Here is a 20,037-nt window from a genome sequence, read left to right on the forward strand (position 1 = left end):
TGATAGACTGAGCTTGATGAGACAGACAACCCTTAGCACACAGTGGTAGAAATGTGCTGCTGTTCAGGGGCCTTTCTAGTTTTGGAAAATCAGTCATCTCACCATGGGGATACAGAGCATTTATCTTGTTTTGGCTGTAAACAGGAATTATGGTTCTGCCAGAAGGTTCTAGGATAGGCTACTGAGGAAGAAATGGTATACAGTATATCAAAGTACAAATATGAACATATTACATGCACAATACTGAATCGCCATCCTTTGCTGATTATTTGTGAATAGATTAATACAAATGCAAAAGCAATGATAGTGAAATTAACAGTGGCGAGAGCACTGGACACCTAGTCCCTTTAAAAAAAATAATATGTTTCATTACCTCTACATGTTCCCATTGACAGTATTCTGGTAAAGCCTTAACATAAGACTATGTCTAAGAGAAAAGTCAGGCTCTCTCATGGAGAGAATATAATAGGGGTTAGATAAACACCATTTTGAATAATCTTCTCACTAAGGCACACTGATGTCCCCTGGAAACCCTCTTTCAACCACTAATCCTCTGCTCATACCACATGTAGATAATTAACCATTTATACTCCCTTATTTGACCATGCCACTGAAATCCCTGTTTCTCATTCTCTGTTTTCTTTGTTGATAAGGATTAGTGGGTAGCCTTTATTATAAGTCTAGAGGCTATAGTGTGATTCTATCAGGGAGACTAATGTGTATAGCACACATAGACACACTTGAAAAACGGATAGCATCAAAGTATATCTGTCTTGTATTGGTTGTAAGAAGAATTTGGTCCCTCGATAATGGCCCTTGTTAATTGGATTAGTTGAGCTAATTGTTTAGTATGTCAATCCGTCAATCGTTTTCGTTCAGTGGTTAATCTTCACAAACCATGCGTGGATCAATCGTTTTGTTTGTCCACTAATCTAACGTAGATCAAACATAACTGGCTTCGAGGCCTTTTATGTTTGATCTACGTGCCTCTTGATGAACACTTAGGTCAATGAACAGCATAGGACATGCAAAATGAGGGCTCGTCAGGGACTTGAACCCGGGACCTCTCGCACCCTAAGCGATAATCATACCCCTAGACTAACGAGATTCAAAGCGTTGTAAATAAGTAAACCATGAAAATGTGGTTGTAGTCCAATGTAAAGCCATATGTAGAACGTTGTAATGTCACTTTGACGCGCGTGTAATCTGGACATCAATCACGGATCTGCGCTATTTCAGCTATTTAGGGAGGTCAAATTATCAAGGTTATTCTCATATTTCATGGACTGTATACAAAATAGGCTTTCAGATATCATATGAACACAGAGATCGAACAGAATTGTTATATTATTGTAAAATTGTTAAGAATATTTTACTGGCAAAGGTTATGTTGTCAGATTGTCACATAGATTTAGATTAGATTAGAATGTTGCAGATGTGTTTTCAAAGGAAATCTTCCAAATACATAAGGCCAGGGCTAGTTAATAGAAGTGTTGCATATTAATGAATGGTTTAGCACGCTTTAGCCTACATGTCTAACACTTTGTGTGGCTGTCGTTTAATCAGTCATGATTAATGGCACATAGGCTAACCAGTATTGTAACAACAACAACATAAATGTAGGGGCCATCTTTTGAAATGCATAGGCTATATATATATAGGATAACTGCTAATAGGCATATGTTACAGTCCATCCACATGAATTCACAAAATTAGAATTTGATCCGTGTAGCTGTGCCTGTGTTCATTCCATGGTTCATTCACAAATCGCCAATTTAATGGGGCGTGGCTATCGTAGCGGGCGACATAAGAAGACTCCCTTAAGCGGAGGTCACACCACCAGTGGCTTGCATCTTATAGTAGGGCCATACCTCCAGACCGCATAGGCTAAATAAAACAATACTATCACTGGATAATCACATCGGACTACTAAAGGAGTCGTTTGGATCTTCATTTTTATTTTAGGCAGAGGATTCACGATTTGTTTTACAATGAAATTCCACAAGGACTTATTTCTATTGACATTGATTGTGAACGCGAACTGCTGTGCTGCTATATATTGGCTGTAAGTATTCCATTAGTATGTAGTTATATGTCAGATAAAATCAAAGTTTATTGGTCGCATACACAGTTTTGCAGGTGTTATAGCAGGTGCAGAAAAATGTGCAGTAGAATGTCTAGCAAATACAATACCAATACACAAATAGCCTAATAAAAAAACGAAAGAAATCAAGAAATGTCAGAACGAGTCCAATTAACAATCCAAAGTAGATGTATTAGAGTGAGCAGTGTCAGAATCAAGAATAGGCCTATAGCCTAAATATAAATACGTGGTGTGTATAGACAGTATATAATTTGGAAAATAAAATGGTATGTACAGTAGTAGGTATATTAGGATGAGCTAAGTCGAGAATACAGTATATAGCCCACATACACAGTGAGTAAACAACAGTATATAAACAGTATATGAAGTGACCAGTGTACAATGTCGGGCTATCTATTCAGAGCAGAGGCCTATGCTGCTATGCTACCTTGTTTACATACTGTTTTACCCACTTCATATGTATATACTGTATTCTAGTCAAGGCTCATCCTATATAACTACTGCTGTACACAGCATTTATATTCATATACTGTCCATAATGTCCAATAATCGTTCTAATATTTATATATTTCTTAATTCCTTTATTTTATTTTCGGGGTATTTGTGTGTATTGTTTTGTATTGTTAGGTATTACTGCACTGTTGGAGCTAGAAACATACGCATTTCGCTACACCCGCAATATCATCTGTGAAATATGTGTAGCCTACCCTAAAAATTTTATTCGATTTATTGAAAAAAAAATCCAGACTTGTATTTGTTCATTTGATACACATATATGCCATATGAAATAGCTGATGACCTAATTCAGTGTTTATAAAAAAAAATCTTTGCAGTGGACTCACTGTAAATGGAAGCTCTTTAGGCTGGAATCAAACTAATCATTGCAAGCTGCTAGACGCGTTGGCCCATGATCAATTGCAAATTTGTCGGCGAAATCTCGAGCTGATGCACAGTATTGTCCACGCGGCCAAGATTACCAAAAATACATGTCAGAACACCTTCGGTGACATGCGGTGGAACTGTTCCTCTGTTGAAAAAGCCCCTCGTTTTACACCAGATTTAGCAAAAGGTAAGCTAAAGAAACTTTGGAAATGTAGGCCTATCTTGAACATTTTAGAATATATTGTGGCCAGTAAAATTCTGTGATTTGGGATTTTCTGTGAATAACTGTTGAATATGCTGTACTGCAGGAACCAGGGAGTCCGCATTTGTGTTCTCACTAGCTGCTGCCGTAGTGAGTCACTCCATCGCCAGAGCCTGCTCTTCTGGAGAGCTCCCCAGTTGCTCGTGCGCCCCAGCCCCTGCTGAACAGGCCGGGCCCGACTTCAAATGGGGAGGATGTGGTGATAACCTGCGCTATGGTCTCCAAATGGGATCTGCCTTTTCTGATGCACCGATGAGAAACAGCAAATCTGGCTCTCAGCCGTTCAGACTGATGAACTTGCACAATAATGCAGTTGGAAGACAGGTAACGGTCGAATTTTTACGCACATCTCACAATGACATGAACGGTTATTGTGCCATTGTTTTTCATGGCATTCCTTTTGGCTCACAGTTTTTTTTAACATGATAAACAACATATTATATTCTATAATGCATATTCGCAAAACGTGGCAACACATTTTAATATTCTTTTTGCTCTACTTTCAGGCACTTATTGATGCCCAGGAGACCAATTGCAAATGCCACGGGGTGTCCGGATCCTGCTCTGTCAAAACATGTTGGAAGGGCCTCCATGATATTAACCACATTGCCATGGATCTCAAATCCAAGTACCTGTCTGCCACCAAGGTGATCCATCGTCATGTTGGGACAAGGAAGCAGTTGGTCCCCAGAGAGTTGGATTTTCGACCAGTGAGAGAGAGTGAGTTGGTCTACCTGGTCAGCTCTTCGGATTACTGCACACACAATGAGAAGCATGGCTCACTCGGTACACAGAACAGGTATGATTGTGTTTCTCTCAATGTAACAGTGGAAATTGTCATTTTTACTGTACCTTTGACACTTCGAAGGTCGAAATATGTTGATCCTCTCCCATATTTATATTTTTTATTTATATAGTGTGGTTTATTGATTGGAACATTCTTTTTTTGTCTCCAGACAGTGCAATAAGACATCCAACAACAGTGGGAGTTGCAATCTAATGTGCTGTGGTCGCGGCTACAATGCCTTCACTGAGAGAATTGTGGAGAGATGCCAATGCAAGTACCACTGGTGCTGCTATGTCACCTGCAAGAGGTGTGAAAGGACAGTGGAGAGATATGTATGCAAATAAACGTTGCCCAGAGACACTTGAGTAAACATGAAGCACTATTTTCACCACCATATCTTGTCAAGCTGTGCTGGCCCAGGTCACCTGACCTGACTCCCTGTGTAGTAGTAGGTAGCCTGCAGGCTACAGTACAATAAAAAACAAGAGGAACAACTCACACTACCAAAGATAAGCGGATGGATCTGGACTCCAACGTTACCTGTTTTAAAGAGACTGGGGGAGGGCACTACTGTGAAAAATATTGTGTTACTTGAAGAGAAAATGTGATTGATTGAGAGCTGTTAGCTATTCATGCTTGATTAGTAAAATGTTGCTCAATAGAAGACAAGTTGAATACATGACAAAGGAGGTGAATCACAACAAAGACTGCTCAGAAGGTACCCTAAATGCTAACCGCCCAGTCAGCTTTAAGATGTCCAGCTGACAATGAAAAGCTTTTAACAATTTACATATTACTCATTAACTAAATTGCCAATGAGAGGCAGAATTACTGATTGATCTAATTTGAATGTCCATTGTAGTCAAAAGGGGCTACTGCCATATACTCCTCAGCTTAGGTATATTCTGATCATAGGCATGCAAAACACAAATTATCAACAGAATACATTTGAGCTGTATTTTTAGTTTTTGATTAATATATTAGGCATGTTGATGTACATAAGTGCAATTTTATATTTATTTTTATTAAAACCCTACACAAAAATGTGACATGTGTCTTGTTTAGTTTTAACCATCTTGTATGAGACTGCCTGTGGCAGGCCTCATTTGCCTTTGGGCAAACCAATAGTAACGGTAGTATTTATGCCGCAGAGGCTGTAGTAACATGACACAATAGCAAATCTACACTTTCATTCCTTCTACGGAACGTCAGGCTCATGCTGTTTATACCATCCACAGTAGCTAAAAGGTCAATAGTGGTACTTCAGTCTCAGAGAAAGATTTAAGGCAAGTGCCTCAGCTGCCTCATCATTATTCGTTTTAAAGATTGATTACTATTATAAACAAGAAAATTACATAAATACTGTAAAACAAAATTGTAGGGAATTGGTCAGTGGTCACTAAATATAAAGGTTTTCTTTCTGTGTTGGAGTATTTTGTATATGATTGATGGTTGCATCCCATACAGTGTGGAGAACAAGTATTTGATACACTGCCGATTTTGCAGGTTTTCCTACTTACAAAGCATGTAGAGGTTTGTAATTTTTATCATAGGTACACTTCAACTGTGAGAGACGGAATCTAAAACAAAAATCCAGAAAATCACATTGTATGATTTTTAAGTAATTAATTTGCATTTTATTGCATGACATAAGTATTTGATACATCAGAAAAGCAGAACTTAATATTTGGTACAGAAACCTTTGTTTGCAATTACAGAGATCATACGTTTCCTGTAGGTCTTGACCAGGTTTGCACACACTGCAGCAGGGATTTTGGCCCACTCCTCCATACAGACCTTCTCCAGATCCTTCAGGTTTCGGGGGCTGTCGCTGGGCAATACGGACTTTCAGCTCCCTCCAAAGATGTTCTATTGGGTTCAGGTCTGGAGACTGGCTAGGCCACTCCAGGACCTTGAGATGCTTCTTACGGAGCCACTCCTTAGTTGCTCTGGCTGTGTGTTTCGGGTCGTTGTCATGCTGGAAGACCCAGCCACGACCCATCTTCAATGCTCTTACTGAGGGAAGGAGGTTGTTGGCCAAGATCTCGCGATACATGGCCCCATCCATCCTCCCCTCAATACGGTGCAGTCTTCCTGTCCCCTTTGCAGAAAAGCATCCCCAAAGAATGATGTTTCCACCTCCATGCTTCATGGTTGGGATGGTGTTCTTGGGGTTGTACTCATCCTTCTTCTTCCTCCAAACACGGCGAGTGGAGTTACGACCAAAAATCTCTATTTTTGTCTCATCAGATCACATTACCCTCTCCCATTCCTCCTCTGGATCATCCAGATGGTCATTGGCAAACTTCAGACGGGCCTGGACATGCGCTGGCTTGAGCAGGGGGACCTTGCGTGATCTGCAGGATTTTAATCCATGACGGCGTAGTGTGTTACTAATGGTTTCCTTTGAGACTGTGGTCCCAGCTCTCTTCAGGTCATTGACCAGGTCCTGCCGTGTAGTTCTGGGCTGATCCCTCACCTTCCTCATGATCATTGATGCCCCACGAGGTGAGATCTTGCATGGAGCCCCAGATCGAGGGTGATTGACCGTCATCTTGAACTTCTTCCATTTTCGAATAATTGCGCCAACAGTTGTTGCCTTCTCACCAAGCTGCTTGCCTATTGTCCTGTAGCCCATCCCAGCCTTGTGCAGGTCTACAATTTTATCCCTGATGTCCTTACACAGCTCTCTGGTCTTGGCCATTGTGGAGAGGTTGGAGTCTATTTGATTGAGTGTGTGGACAGGTGTCTTTTATACAGGTAACGAGTTCAAACAGGTGCAGTTAATACAGGTAATGAGTGGAGAACAGGAGGGCTTCTTAAAGAAAAACAAACAGGTCTGTGAGAGCCGGAATTCTTATTGGTTGGTAGGTGATCAAATACTTATGTCATGCAATAAAATGCAAATTAATTACTTAAAAATCATACAATGTGATTTTCTGGATTTTTGTTTTAGATTCCGTCTCTCACAGTTGAAGTGTACCTATGATAAAAATTACAGACCTCTACATGCTTTGTAAGTAGGAAAACCTGCAAAATCGGCAGTGTATCAAATACTTGTTCTCTCCACTGTAGGTCCTAAACTTATTTTGGTGGAAATGTGTGGACACGTATTCACAATAGGGCTGTTGTTTGTCTTTCACATGTTTTTAAACCCTCCCGTAATTTAAAAATATACAGGTGTTTCAATTCTTGCTGCCTCCAAAATACACTCATGTTTCCTTTTAGCCTGCCGTGTTGTGAAGCTAATTGCAGAAAAAAAGCAAAACGGTGTGCAATCTTTGGTTAAAATGGAATAGAATTGTATAGATTGTAGTATGGTGGCTAGGGTAGACTTACTGCCTAATTAGCTCTGCCTACTCTATGGGGAGGGGGTGCAGTGAGAGGGACATGTTGCACATTTGCTGCAATGGACTTCACTAGGCCCTATTCCATAATACTGTTTCAAATGACTTACTAGTTTTTCATAGACTTGTAAAAAAAAATTATCATCTCCATGGGACTTCTGGAGGATCACTTTCCCAAAGCAAAACATAGGCCAGGGAACCAGTAGATTAATTGCACACGTAGAGCCTTGTTTATAGTCTAATATTTAAGGAAATAATCTGAACCTCTTATTTCCTCCCAGATGACAGAAATGGGAGAATGTTTTTGAACGTTTGTTTGAAAAGTGGGGTAGATCCAGTTACCAATAACAATAGTCAATACTTAAATTTAGTCTATCTATTATTAGGCCATATTCCCCAAGTAAGACTAAATTGCCTGACGATAGGCAGATAGATACAGAGTTTGAAAAGGCAGACTGTTTTTGAAGTGGATTATGTCAAAGCAAATTGTGGTGTTTCTAGGTCTGGTGCTTTTGCAAAAATGTTTCATTTTATGTCCAATCAGGTTGTGTGTTCAATGTATTGTAAGTTAAATCAACTTTGAATGCATGATTCATAAATTGTTATATAATTTTTATACTGTACAGTGCATTCGGAAAGTATTCAGGCCCCTTGACTTTTTCCACATTTTGTTACGTTACAGCCTTATTCTAAAATTGATTAAATAAATGTTTTTCTTCATCAATCTACACACAATAACCCATAATGACAAAGCAAAAACAGGGTTTTAGAAATGTTAGCAAATTTAAATACCTTATTAACATTAGTATTCAGACCCTTTGCTTTGAGACTCGAAATTGAGCTCAGGTGCATCCTGTTTCCATTGATCATCCTTGAAATGTTTCTACAACTTGATTAGAGTCCACATGTGGTCAATTCAATTGATTGGACATGATTTGGAAAGGCACACACCTGTCTATATAAGGACCCACAGTTGACAGTGCATGTCAGAGCAAAAACCAAGCCATGAGGTGGAAGGAATTGTCCGTAGAGCTCCGAAAAAAAATCTGTGGAAGGGTACCAAAACATTTCTGCAGCATTGAAGGTCCCCAAGAACACCGTGGCCTCCATCATTCTTAAATGGAAGAAGTTTGGAACCACCAAGACTCTTCCTAGAGCTGGCCGCCCTGAGCAATCGGAGAAGAAGGGCCTTGGTCAGGGAGATGACCAAGAACCCGATGATCACTCTGAAAGAGCTCCAGGGTTCCTCTGTGGAGATGGGAGAACCTTCCAGAAGGACAACCATCTCTACAGCACTCCATCAATCAGGCCTTTATGGTAGAGTGGCCAGACGGAAGCCACTCCTCAGTAAAAGGCACATGACAGCCCGCTTGGAGTTTGCCAAAAGGCACCTAAAGGACTCTCAGACCATGAGAAGACGCATGGGGTGGCGCACAATTGGCCCAGCGTTGTCCAGGGTAGGGGAGGGAATGGCCGGCAGGGATGTAGCTCAGTGGGTAGAGCATGGTTTTTGCAACGCCAGGGATGTGGATTCGATTCCCACAGGGGTATGAAAAATAAAAAGATAACGTATGCACTCACTAACTGTAAGTCGCTCTGGATAAGAGCGTCTGCTAAATGACTAAAAATGTAAAATGTAAAAAATGAGAAACAAGATTCTCTGGTCTGATGAAACCAAGATTGAACTCTTTGGCCTGAATGCCAAGCGTCACGTCTGGAGGACACCTGGCACCATCCCTACGGTGAAGCATGGGGGTGGCAGCATCATGCTGTGGGGATGTGTTTCAGCGGCAGGGACTGGGAGACTAGTCAAGATCAAGAGAACGATGAATGGAGCAAAGTACAGCGAGATCCTTGATGAAAACCTGTTCCAGACCTGAAAATAGCTGTGCAGCAATGCTCCACATCCAACCTGACAGAGCTTGAGAGGATCTGCAAAGAAGATTGGGAGAAACTCCCCAAATACAGGTGTGCCAAGCTTGTAGGTTCAAACCCAAGATGACTCGAGGCTGTAATCGCTGCCAAAGGTGCTTCAACAAAGAACTGAGTAAAGGGTCTGAATATTTATGTAAATGAGATATTTCCGGGTTTTAAAAAATATAAATGCGCAAACATTTCTACAAACCTGTTTTTGTTTTGTCATTATGGGGTAATGTGTGTAGATTGATGAGGGGGAAAAACTATTTAATCAATTTTAGAATAAGGCTGTAACGTAACAAAATGTGGAAAAAGTAAAGAGGTCTGAATACTTTTGTTTTCACAATTTCTCCATTTAAAAATCAAGATACTGTACAAAGTTCCATGTCCTCTTTGGCCTATTCAAGTTTTGAGATAGGGTATATCCTCCTGAGACCCAGCAAAAAAAAGGTTTTGGAATGTTTATTTTTATTTTTACATCGCATAAATAACGGTTTGGGGTGAAATAAACATGCTACAAAGAAAAACATTTGAAAAAATATATTGAGTGGTCATTAGGACTCGGTTGATATGAAATATAAAACATTTTACATTACAGTAAATGGGGACAGTAGGTAAAAAAAACATCCTGATGTCCACTACAGAGGACATTTATTAACAAGCTCTTATTTAGCTCTGATTACACTGCTCTGAAAACTCACCAAACTATTCCTGAGATATTTACCTATTAGAAACAATTTGAATATCAAACTCACAAAAATTATAATTACACTATTACACACACTTCAAATATGCTACTAGTGATCGTAATTGTGATGGTAGCCATTTTGAAAAACCAGAAAGAAAGACTTGAGGTTGAAGGAATTGTCAAGGTGACACGTGATATCATTGAAAAGACCAGAATGTCCTCTCAAAGGTACAACAGGACCCAACATAGTGGCAGGTGGGGTTTTGCGCCCCACCTGTTTAGCTAAACAAAATATATATTTAAAAAATATTTGTTGTTGTTGTTGCCTGTTTTGCATATTATTTTGGCATTAATACGTGTCACAAATCAGTTTGCAAATAAATAAATGTCTTGAGTTAATAAAGTCGCATACAAACATGGTCTCTTTTTTGCTTTCTTGAGTAAGGCAGCTCCAAAATGCAGGTCAATGCTTTGCAGCAATACGCCATCCCATCTGGTTTGCGCTTAGTGGGACTATCATTTGTTTTTCAACAGTACAATGACCCAAAACACACCTCCAGGCTGTGCAAGGGCTATTTGACCAAGGAGAGTGATGGAGTGCTGCATCAGATGACCAGGCCTCCACAATCACCCGACCTCAACCCAATTGAGATGGTTTGGGATGAGTTGGACCGCGAGTGAAGGAAAAGCAGCCAACAAGTGCTCAGCATATGTGGGAACTCCTTCAAGACTGTTGGAAAAGCATTCCAGGTGAAGCTGGTTGAGAGAATGCCAAGAGTGTGCAAAGCTGTCATCAAGGCAAAGGCTGGCTACTTTGAAGAATCTAAAGTTTTGAATTCGGGTAATTTTGCATATCAGTTCATAAACCATGTGCCATGGAATCGGTACATCAAAAATCTCTTCCCAACTATTTTGCCATCTATATGGCACAGCTGTCAATTTGTTGGTCCTTAAATTAAACTGGTATACTTTTTTATTTATCACAATTTTCTTTAACCAATTTTGGTCTTTAATGTAGAGCCGACAGACAAGTTCCTTACTTTTTCCCCCTTCCACTTGCCTCTTCCATTTTTGCGGTAAAGCTGCAATTAGTTGGTTGTAATTTTTGGTAAAGCAGACATTTCCATATATTTTTGTTAGCTGCATGTGTGACATAACTCCACCAGTCCTATTTATGATATCATTTACAAAGATTATACCTTTTTTTTTATGTTATCGAAAAATTATGTTTTTTTAAATCAATTAGTATATTTGAGTTTAACCACAACATTTGTTGTATTATTTGTTCTGTCTTTTCTGGTGGATTAAACTGAAATTGCAACCAACTTTATATGGCTTGTTTAGTGATATTCTGGAGATTATTTCATTTTCAAATAACCGAAAGTGAGAGGTTGTAATGTGAATAAAGGGGAAAAGGCCATTCTTGAACATGGGATGAGACATTCTTTTTTTTTTTTTCTTTTTTTTTTTTATTAATTTTTTTTTTTTTGGGGGGATGGATCAGCTTAATATTGCAGATAGATTGTATCTTCTATCAATGTAATTGTCTGCATCACTTCCAATCCCCCATGTTTTTTTAAATTTTTTATATATATATTCCCCTTTATTACTTTTCAACCCCACCATCCTTTCCCTACTTGGAGTAAATTAGTGAACAACAACGCCCAGGCCTCTACTTCCAGTCTATACTTACTATCTACACCTTATGGACAGAGTTAATTTTACAATAATTCTATATCTATATATATATATATATATATTTATTTATTTTTTTGCTCCTGAACTTCTTCTACTCTCAACCTCTCCGATCATTTTCATGATGTCCATCCGGTTTGCTTCTAAATGCCATATCTTTCTAACTGTGCTCTTTCCCAAAAGCTCCCAACATACAACCTATATACTTATTATGGACACAGTATGCTTACATTATTAGCTATCTTTGTTATTATTTGTTGTTATTTCTTATTAGTCCCATCCTTCAACTCTATTCAATACCTCCCATCTATCTCTTAACACCATCCATATAGGATTTCTATTTGCCATATATATTTCGACCGTACTGTGATGTTTTACAAAAGTTCTGAACCTTTCTATTCTCATTGCTTCTACAGATTGTGAATTAAAAATAAACATTTTTGCTAAAAGTATTATTATATTATTGATTGATTGACTATGACTTTTCAGATCACCCAGTAATGCTATCTGCAAGGTTAGTTCCAGGTAAATATTGCAATCCTTTAGCCATTCCTGGACCTGTGTCCAAAAACAAGCTACAAATGGACAGAACCAAAACAAATGATCTAATGGGATGAGACATTCTTACTAATCTACTAGAGAACCAGTTCGGATTTAAGTATAACTTTTGTATGACTGACGCCTTTAGTGAGAGGTCTAATGCTTTAATATTTAATAATTTCCTTTAATATTTAATAATTTCTGCCCTCCAAATTAATATTCATTATATAAATAGGCCCTTTTAATTTTGTCTGGCTTGCCATTCCAAATAAAATGGAATATGTTTTGCTCATATAATTTAATAAAACAGGTCGCTAGGTGTAGGCAAGACCATAAGCAAATAGGTAAACTGGGATATGACTAAAGAGTTCATTAATCAGGGTGATTCTTCCACAAATAGACAGGTATGTTCCTTTCCATGGTAGCAAGATCTTATCTATTTTTGCTAACTTTCTATTAAAATTAATTGAAGTGAGATCATTTCTTTCTTTCGGGATATGTATACCGAGTATATCCACATCACCGTCAGACCATTTTATTGGTAAACTACATGGTAATGTAAAAGTTGTATTTTTTTGTGATCCAATACACAATATAGTACACTTATCATAACTCGGTTGTAATACAGAGAGGTTACAAAAAGTATCTAGATCCTCTATGAGGCTGTGGAGGGATCCAAATTGTGGATTTAAAAGAAAACATGAATAATCAGCGTACAATGACACCTTTGTTTTTAAGCCCTGGATCTGTAACCCTTTGATATTATTGTTGGATCTGATTTTAACAGCTAACATTTCGATGGCAATAATAAATAGATATGCCGATAGTGGACAACCTTGTTTTACTCCTCTTGACAGTTTAACAATTTCTGAGAAGTAGCCATTATTTACTATTTTACACCTAGGGTTACTATACATACCTTTAACCCATTTTATAAGAGATTCTCCAAAATTGAAATATTCCAGGCATTTATATATAAACTCCAGTCGTACTTTATCAAAAGCCTTTTCAAAGTCAGCTATGAATACCAGGCCTGGTTTCCCAGATTTTTCATAGTGTTCTATTGTTTCCAGTACTTGTCATATTATCTCCAATGTATAGTCCATGTAAAAAACCTGCCTGATTAGGATGAATAATATCCGACAATAACTTTTTAATTCTATGCGCTATGCATTTTGCTAGAATTTTTACATCATAACACTGAAGTGTAAGAGGCCTCCAATTATAATTTTTTTCTTATGGACTGGATCTTTATATTTACCACTTGGATCCTGTTTCAGTAATAATTAAATCAGACCTCATTCATGTCTTAATCGAAATTACGGATTGCCTCTTATCAGCTCAACGTTCCCTTATGCCATAGTTTGTACATCTCAATTGTCAGTAGGAACCACATTTGTTTAAGCAAGTCAGCCATATCAGCTATGTTTTTTAAATGAGGCTGAATGAACTGTTTCGCTGCCAGACAAGGCTCCGCTTATAGCCAGGTGTAGCGGTGGTAAGGATTCACTCCATGGTGCTGAAAAGAAAGCTCTGTTGTTAGGACAGCTTTATGTAGGCCCTAAGAGTTTGTGGGCACCGTTTGTCACTATTAAAGTGCAATTCATGTATTGTTTGTGTTGTGTAGTGGCTTTGCTGGCATGCATAAACATTTAAATAAATTGAGTTTGCCCCACCAAGATTTACATTCTAAAATCCCCACTGCATGTGTGGCCTTAGAGATACGGACCAAAAACGATTTATGTCCATTAGAGGACAAAAATAAATAAATAATAATAATAATAATTCAATATATAATAATAATAATAATAATAATAATAATAATAATTGCTGGGTCTCAGGAGGATATTTGTGAAAACAGCGCCAACCATTGCAAACACAGTAAACTTCTCTACGCTCATAAAGGAAGTGAGCGTAGAATGAATACGGAAACCCAGAGGAGTTTGCGGGGTGAGTTTGGTGCGGAGAGCTCAAGTAAAGGACGCCCAGGTAGCGAAGAAGGACCGAAGTTTATTGCCCATATTTTATTGAAAGTGCTATGAATAAGTGTAGAAAGGGAGAGTAGGAAGGTAAATGGAGTCCCTTGAGAAAGCAAGAAACAGACGTATGTCAGGAGAAGTGCAGTATTATCATAATTAAACGTATACCTGGATGACGGAGGAGGAATGGAGTGAAAAAGAGAGGCAGAGGAGGTCTAAGAGAGAGAGGGAGGAAGACTGTGAGCTTGAGTCTGTTAAAAATGGCGGAGAAAATGGAGAAGGTTTGTTCAAGAAGAATGGTAGGAAATGTAAGCAAAGTGAGCTGAAGATAGGAGGAGAAATGGAAGTGAATGAGGGTGAAGTATCGGAGGTGGAAGGTGTGGTGAAGTACTCGGAGCCCGAGGATTGCACAGAGGGTCAGGATGAAGATGAGTCTGTGACAGTAGGAGTGAAGTTTTTGGAAAAAGTGGAGCCTTGCCTTTTGGCTGATCCATTTGTGGTTTCAAGATGGATGAAAAGAGCGTTGGGTAAAGTGGAATTGGTGAGGGTAACCAGAAGTGGTCTAGTGATAATTGTTTGTGTTTCTGTTGGTCAGAGGGAGAAGGCGCTCAGGTTTAGACAAATGGGGGAAATAATGGTGAATTGTTTCGCTCTCAAGAAAAGGTTGCCATTGAAAGGAGTGATTACTGGGGTAGCAGTAAATGTAAAAGTTCACCAACTGAAGGGGAAGATTCCCGGTGTGTGTGATGCTCGTCGTTTGGTGCGACAAACAGGGGGGCGAGAGTGGGGAAACAGAGGAGTCATTGTCTGTTCTTTTGAGTTTTGAAGTTGAGTCTTTGCCTGATAAAGTGAAGTTAGGGTATATAAATTATCCTGTACAAGCTTATGTGCCGAATACATTATGATGTTACAGGTGTCAAACTTATAGGCATGTGGCAGCAGTGTGTAGGAGGGAGGTTCCAAGGTGTGAGAAGTGTGCAGAAGGGCATGAGACAAAGGAATGTGTAGCATTGGGGAAAGTAGTGGTATGTGCTAATTTTAGGGGTGCCCATGGGGCTGGGGATCAGAAATGTCCTGTGCGAGAGAGGCAGGTTGAGATTTCCAGGGTAAGAGTAGTGAAGAAGTTGTCATATGCTGAGGCAGTGAAGAAAGGACTGTAGCTCAGTTGGTAGAGCATGGCGCTTGCAACGCCAGGGTTGTGGGTTTGTTTCCCACGGGGGGCCAGTATGAAAATGTATGCACTCACTAACTGTAAGTCGCTCTGGATAAAAGCTTCTGCTAAATGACTAAAATGATTTTTTAAATGTTAGGATGGGTCAAGGGGGAGGAGTGGTGAGAGTAGTAGAGATGTACCAATGCAGAGGGATAGGACAACAAGTGATATATGTTTCAGTAAGATTGGATTTTTAGCATTTATAGCAATGGTTTTTCATTGTACTGCAGGGATGGAACGTAAGTCTAAGAAAATTGAGGTTGTGGTGGCAGCTGCAGAGAGGTATTTGGGTGTGCGAGACTTGACATCAGAAGAGTTACAGGGAGTGTTAAGTGGTGATGTTCCATCATTTCAGGTTGAGGGCATGAGGTAGGAATGAATATATTTAAATAGTGAAGTGGGGTGGTGTTAATTATTAATAATAATTTTGAATTTGTGAGTGTAATGTTAGATGCTAGGATATTTCTTTATTTTAATTTATTTTTCTAAATATAAGGGAGTTGTACACCAGTCTAGTATGTGGCGGTAATGCAAGAAATTGGATGCCAACCGCCGTTAAACCTCATCGAAGAAAAAGAAGAAGAAGAAGAAGAAGAAATTAATACGGAAGCCGATAGTAGTCATTACATCGAAAACATTGTCAAAATGGCTGCCGCAGAAAGCACTAGGCTGTCACTAATGCAGTCAGAAGAACCGCTTAAACTATCTGATTTATTAGATCGAGGATGGAAACTATATGATGAGGTAGACACCACTAATGATCCCATTGCAGCCACCCATATCCAGGTTAAAATCAAGCGTGGGATAACGCAACTGGAAGAGGCAACGCGAATGGTTGCCCAACTCGACTTGTTCAGGTGACGTTAGCGCTACCAAACGTTAGCTAGCAGCTAGCAAACTATACAGACTGCTTCTCTAGCAATGACGACTAGCCAGATTCCCAGGTAGCGAGCTAGTTACTAACCGGTATCAAATAGCTAGATAACAAACAGATTCCACCGTAAAGTTACTTGAGAGTTTAGCTAGCTAGCTACTTTACTAGGCTAAATCGTAAACAAGCTAGCAACCTAACGTCAGCTAAACTAAGCCATGGCCATGCAATGAAAGTGGTGCTGCATGTCCAGTCCAGTGCGTTCAAATGTGTGTATCAGGAAAGTGTCCATACTCACTCAGGAAACACATTTTAAGGTGGACCGTCAGTTCAAGGATCAACATGTTCTTTGCAATGTTTCTCCACATCATAAGCTAGTTTTAATGGATAGTTATGATCATCATGGTTAATCCTGTTTATGTTTGTTTTTCAGCCGAAATGAGGATTTGGAGGAGGTAGCAACCAAAGATCTGAAGTATCTGATGTTGCCTGCCCTCCTGGGGGCTCTAACTATGAAGCAAGTGAACCTGGCAAAACGATTAGATGAAGTTCAGATAGCTAGATGTTACTTTTTGGACTTCTTGAAAAGATGTAAGGAGTATAACATATCGAAGTTTGATCTACCCAAAACCATTGCAAACTCTGCTGACATACCAGAAGAAGAATCTGCAAACGGGCCCCCCAAACCTCCGGACTTGATTGCGATGGCGACAGTTAGAGTGGCAAAGATAGAAAGGTATATTAAACATCTGCATTTCAATTACAATTTTGACAATCAGAACAATAATCGTTTTGATTGAGCACTGCACAAGTACAATTTAGGCCAACCTACCTATGCTTGAAGGTCTAGTACCTGTCACGCACCTCTTAAAATATGTTATGTCCCTCAGCTATTTAACAAATTAAAGATCTCTCTTATTTATTATGCTATACTCTGCAGATACAAACAGAGGAAGGACACAGAGGCCAAGCTATCAGAGATTAAGGCAGCAGTGGACCGTGGGCAGGCAGATGACGAGATATTCAGAGACTTCTACCTCCTCAATGTGAGGAAATGGATTGCTGTATCCCTGGAGGAGATCGAGAGCATTGACCAGGAAATTGAGATTTTGACCAGGATGGATGTTCTAAAACAGGTACCTGGATTTGAAGATGTAACTAATGCCATTAATTCACCAGTGACTCATTGAAAGAGTGTGGTTTTCTTATGCTCTGTATCTTTTCCATGTGCAGAGTTCAGCAGAGCCATCACACTCTAAAAGGCCTCCCATGAAACCCTTCATTCTCACCAAAGATGCTGTTCAGGCCCGGTAGGCACCTGCTCAAACGTATCATTTATTTTCTCATTCTGCTAATTGCTGTTTTCCTGCTCACAAAATAAGTACTCTGTCCAACCTCCCTTATCAAGAGTACATAGCTACTTGCTTATTATATCACATGAAGTAAATAGTTGATTCATTTATAATTTAAAGGGATATTTCATTTTTTAGCATGTTAGACCTCATTTTCCACTTACTTTTAGTTTTGGAGCATCATCCAGACAGTTTTTTTGGTCAAAGTTAAATTTTGGAAATTTATTTGGCTGGATTATTTGCTTGCTTGAGCCATATAGTGGTAGTGGCCAGACTCGTGCTTCAAAACGTCTCCACATAAAATTCTAAAGACCATTATGTTTTCAGGGCTTGTAGAAAAGTTACATATTGTTTTTTTTCTGCAAACATCCGGACTAGCTACCTCAGCCGAAGTACGTTGCCAGTGTTGTTCTGCTCATGTGAGCAACAAGTCTGACGCTCCGGAGTAGGCATGTCATATCTCTCTTGTCAACAGAGCGCGTGGCTACACATACAGTGCGAGACTAGCAGTGTGTGGATGTAGAAATTAGTTCCAAGACAAGGGCAAAACAGGAAGTAAACAGAGTTTGAGTTATACACATTTATGCTCGTAATAGTGGAAATAGCTAAGTGTTTTGATATTGACATGCGTGTATAGCCCACAAAGACATGAGATAGCTGTAGATTTTCTTGTGGGGACGTTTTGAAGCATGTTTTTTTGGTGAGTCTGGCCACTACCACTATATGGCTCATGCAAGCAACTAAGCCAGCCAAAGAAATCTTAGGAATGGAACTTTAACCAAAACAACTGTCTGGTTGATGCTTCAACACTAAAAGTAAGTGGAAAATGAGGTCTAACATGCTAAAAAACGAAATATCCCTTTGTGTAATTTTTCATCTCAGAGTGTTTGGGGCAGGCTATCCCAGCCTACCTACTATGTCAGTGGATGACTGGTATGAACAGCACAGGAAGAAAAATGCCCTGCCAGACCAGGGGATCCCACGCAGCGCTGGTAGGGTTAACAGAGATGTTCATAATAGTGTTCTATTTACAGTTAACTGTACATCAATTGTTTTCAAATGGTCATGAACCATGTTTTTTTTTTTTTACCCTGTCTCATTCACCAAATACAATTTGTCTCCCTTTCAGAGGACTTTGATGCAGAAGAGCGAGAACAAGAAGAGAAAGAGAAGCGGGTTGAAAACGATGACGAGGAGGCCTTGCAGAAAGCTAGAGACTGGGACAACTGGAAGGATACGCATCGGAGAGGCTATGGGAACCGTAAAAACATGGGCTGACAACCATCAAACACAGCAACAGTGCCAAACCTGGTCTGTCCCTACTCTGTCTCTCTGAAGATTTGTTGTTGTTGCTGCTGTATATAGAAAGATGACCTTGAGGAAAAGGGAGGTCTATACAATCCCAGACAGAATCTGTTTATAAGTGTCTGTTTATTCTGATGCTGCAAATCACGGCTTTCATTGTAGCCGTATCAGAGGAACATTATTTATTGGCAAGCATTAATATTATCTGCAGGCTCCGTACGAATACACAACCAAGTATTGCCACCAAGGCCCTGTCCGTCGAGACGGCGCAGTGGTATGCTTGAGAAGATTAGTGAAGTGAATTTGATGATACATTTTTTTAACAGCTGCTCCCAAGTAGATTCATATTTCCTGAGAGTATCCAACAGTACTTAAAGACCCTGTTGTGAAAAGCCCTACAGAGGTGGTAACGCTCTACAGGTACAAAAAATTGCTGTCGTCATCCACACTTCATGTGCTTGGTGATGGAAAATGTAGCTTGTGTGCCTATACAGTCCCCTAAAATGTGGCTGTATACTCCAGCATTTTGGATTTGACAATAATTGTTTCATATGAGGTGACAGTACAGAATGTCACCTTTTTCTTTCAGGTATTTTCATACATATCTGTTTTACTGTTTAGAAATTAATTAGAAGAAGTCATAAGTATTTTGACAGATTCACTTAGTGTATTAAAGTATTCAAAAGTGTAGTATTTGGTCGTATATTCATTTTCACATTAACATTTTAGTTATTTAGCAGACACACTTATCCAGAGTGTATAATATTGCTCCCATGTAACTTGATATGTGTCTTTTGGTGAAAGCATCAATTGTGATCTCAAAATGTATTTCCGTTTCCCAGCCAATTAAATCAATGTATTGCACATGCTCACTAAAATGTTTCTTTATTTGCTACCCATTGGACAACTGTGCTAAAGTGAAATTATACCCAGTACACCACCTCAATTCTGGGCCACCAAGTTCTAGCTTCATGTCGCTCTTAATGTGTGGTGATTTTTAACCTTAGTCAGTAGCCCCGTTTATACCTGGTTCTAACATGCATCCTTTGTCCTGATCTTGTCCACATTCTGATTGTGCCCACATTTCCAGACAGG

At 39.4% G+C, this 20,037-nt stretch overlaps 2 protein-coding genes across 3 annotated transcripts; both read left to right on the forward strand.

The window, feature by feature from the left end:
* The first annotated feature begins 1,842 nt into the window (after nt 1-1,842).
* LOC121580351 (protein Wnt-11-like) lies at nt 1,843-5,061 on the forward strand. Its single transcript, XM_041895398.1, has 5 exons — nt 1,843-2,065; nt 2,938-3,173; nt 3,295-3,572; nt 3,755-4,047; nt 4,205-5,061. Exons 1-5 carry the CDS (start codon nt 1,992-1,994, stop codon nt 4,377-4,379), a joined length of 1,056 nt encoding a protein of 351 aa, XP_041751332.1. The 5' UTR covers nt 1,843-1,991; the 3' UTR covers nt 4,380-5,061.
* A 10,981-nt stretch (nt 5,062-16,042) lies between these two features.
* On the forward strand, nt 16,043-19,806 carry LOC121579928 (immunoglobulin-binding protein 1). Of its 2 annotated transcripts, none has more exons than XM_041894931.1 (6): nt 16,043-16,271; nt 16,719-17,021; nt 17,226-17,421; nt 17,519-17,595; nt 18,520-18,629; nt 18,767-19,806. In XM_041894931.1, the coding sequence occupies exons 1-6, from the start codon at nt 16,060-16,062 to the stop codon at nt 18,913-18,915; spliced, it is 1,047 nt and encodes a 348-aa protein (XP_041750865.1). In that variant the 5' UTR covers nt 16,043-16,059; the 3' UTR covers nt 18,916-19,806. The 2 variants fall into 2 exon arrangements, with proteins under 2 accessions (XP_041750865.1, XP_041750866.1); XM_041894932.2 differs by having other exon boundaries at nt 16,066-16,158.
* The last annotated feature ends 231 nt before the right edge of the window (nt 19,807-20,037 follow it).

Source organism: Coregonus clupeaformis, chromosome 13, assembly GCF_020615455.1.
Source record: "Coregonus clupeaformis isolate EN_2021a chromosome 13, ASM2061545v1, whole genome shotgun sequence".
Classification (NCBI taxonomy): Eukaryota; Metazoa; Chordata; class Actinopteri; order Salmoniformes; family Salmonidae; genus Coregonus; species Coregonus clupeaformis.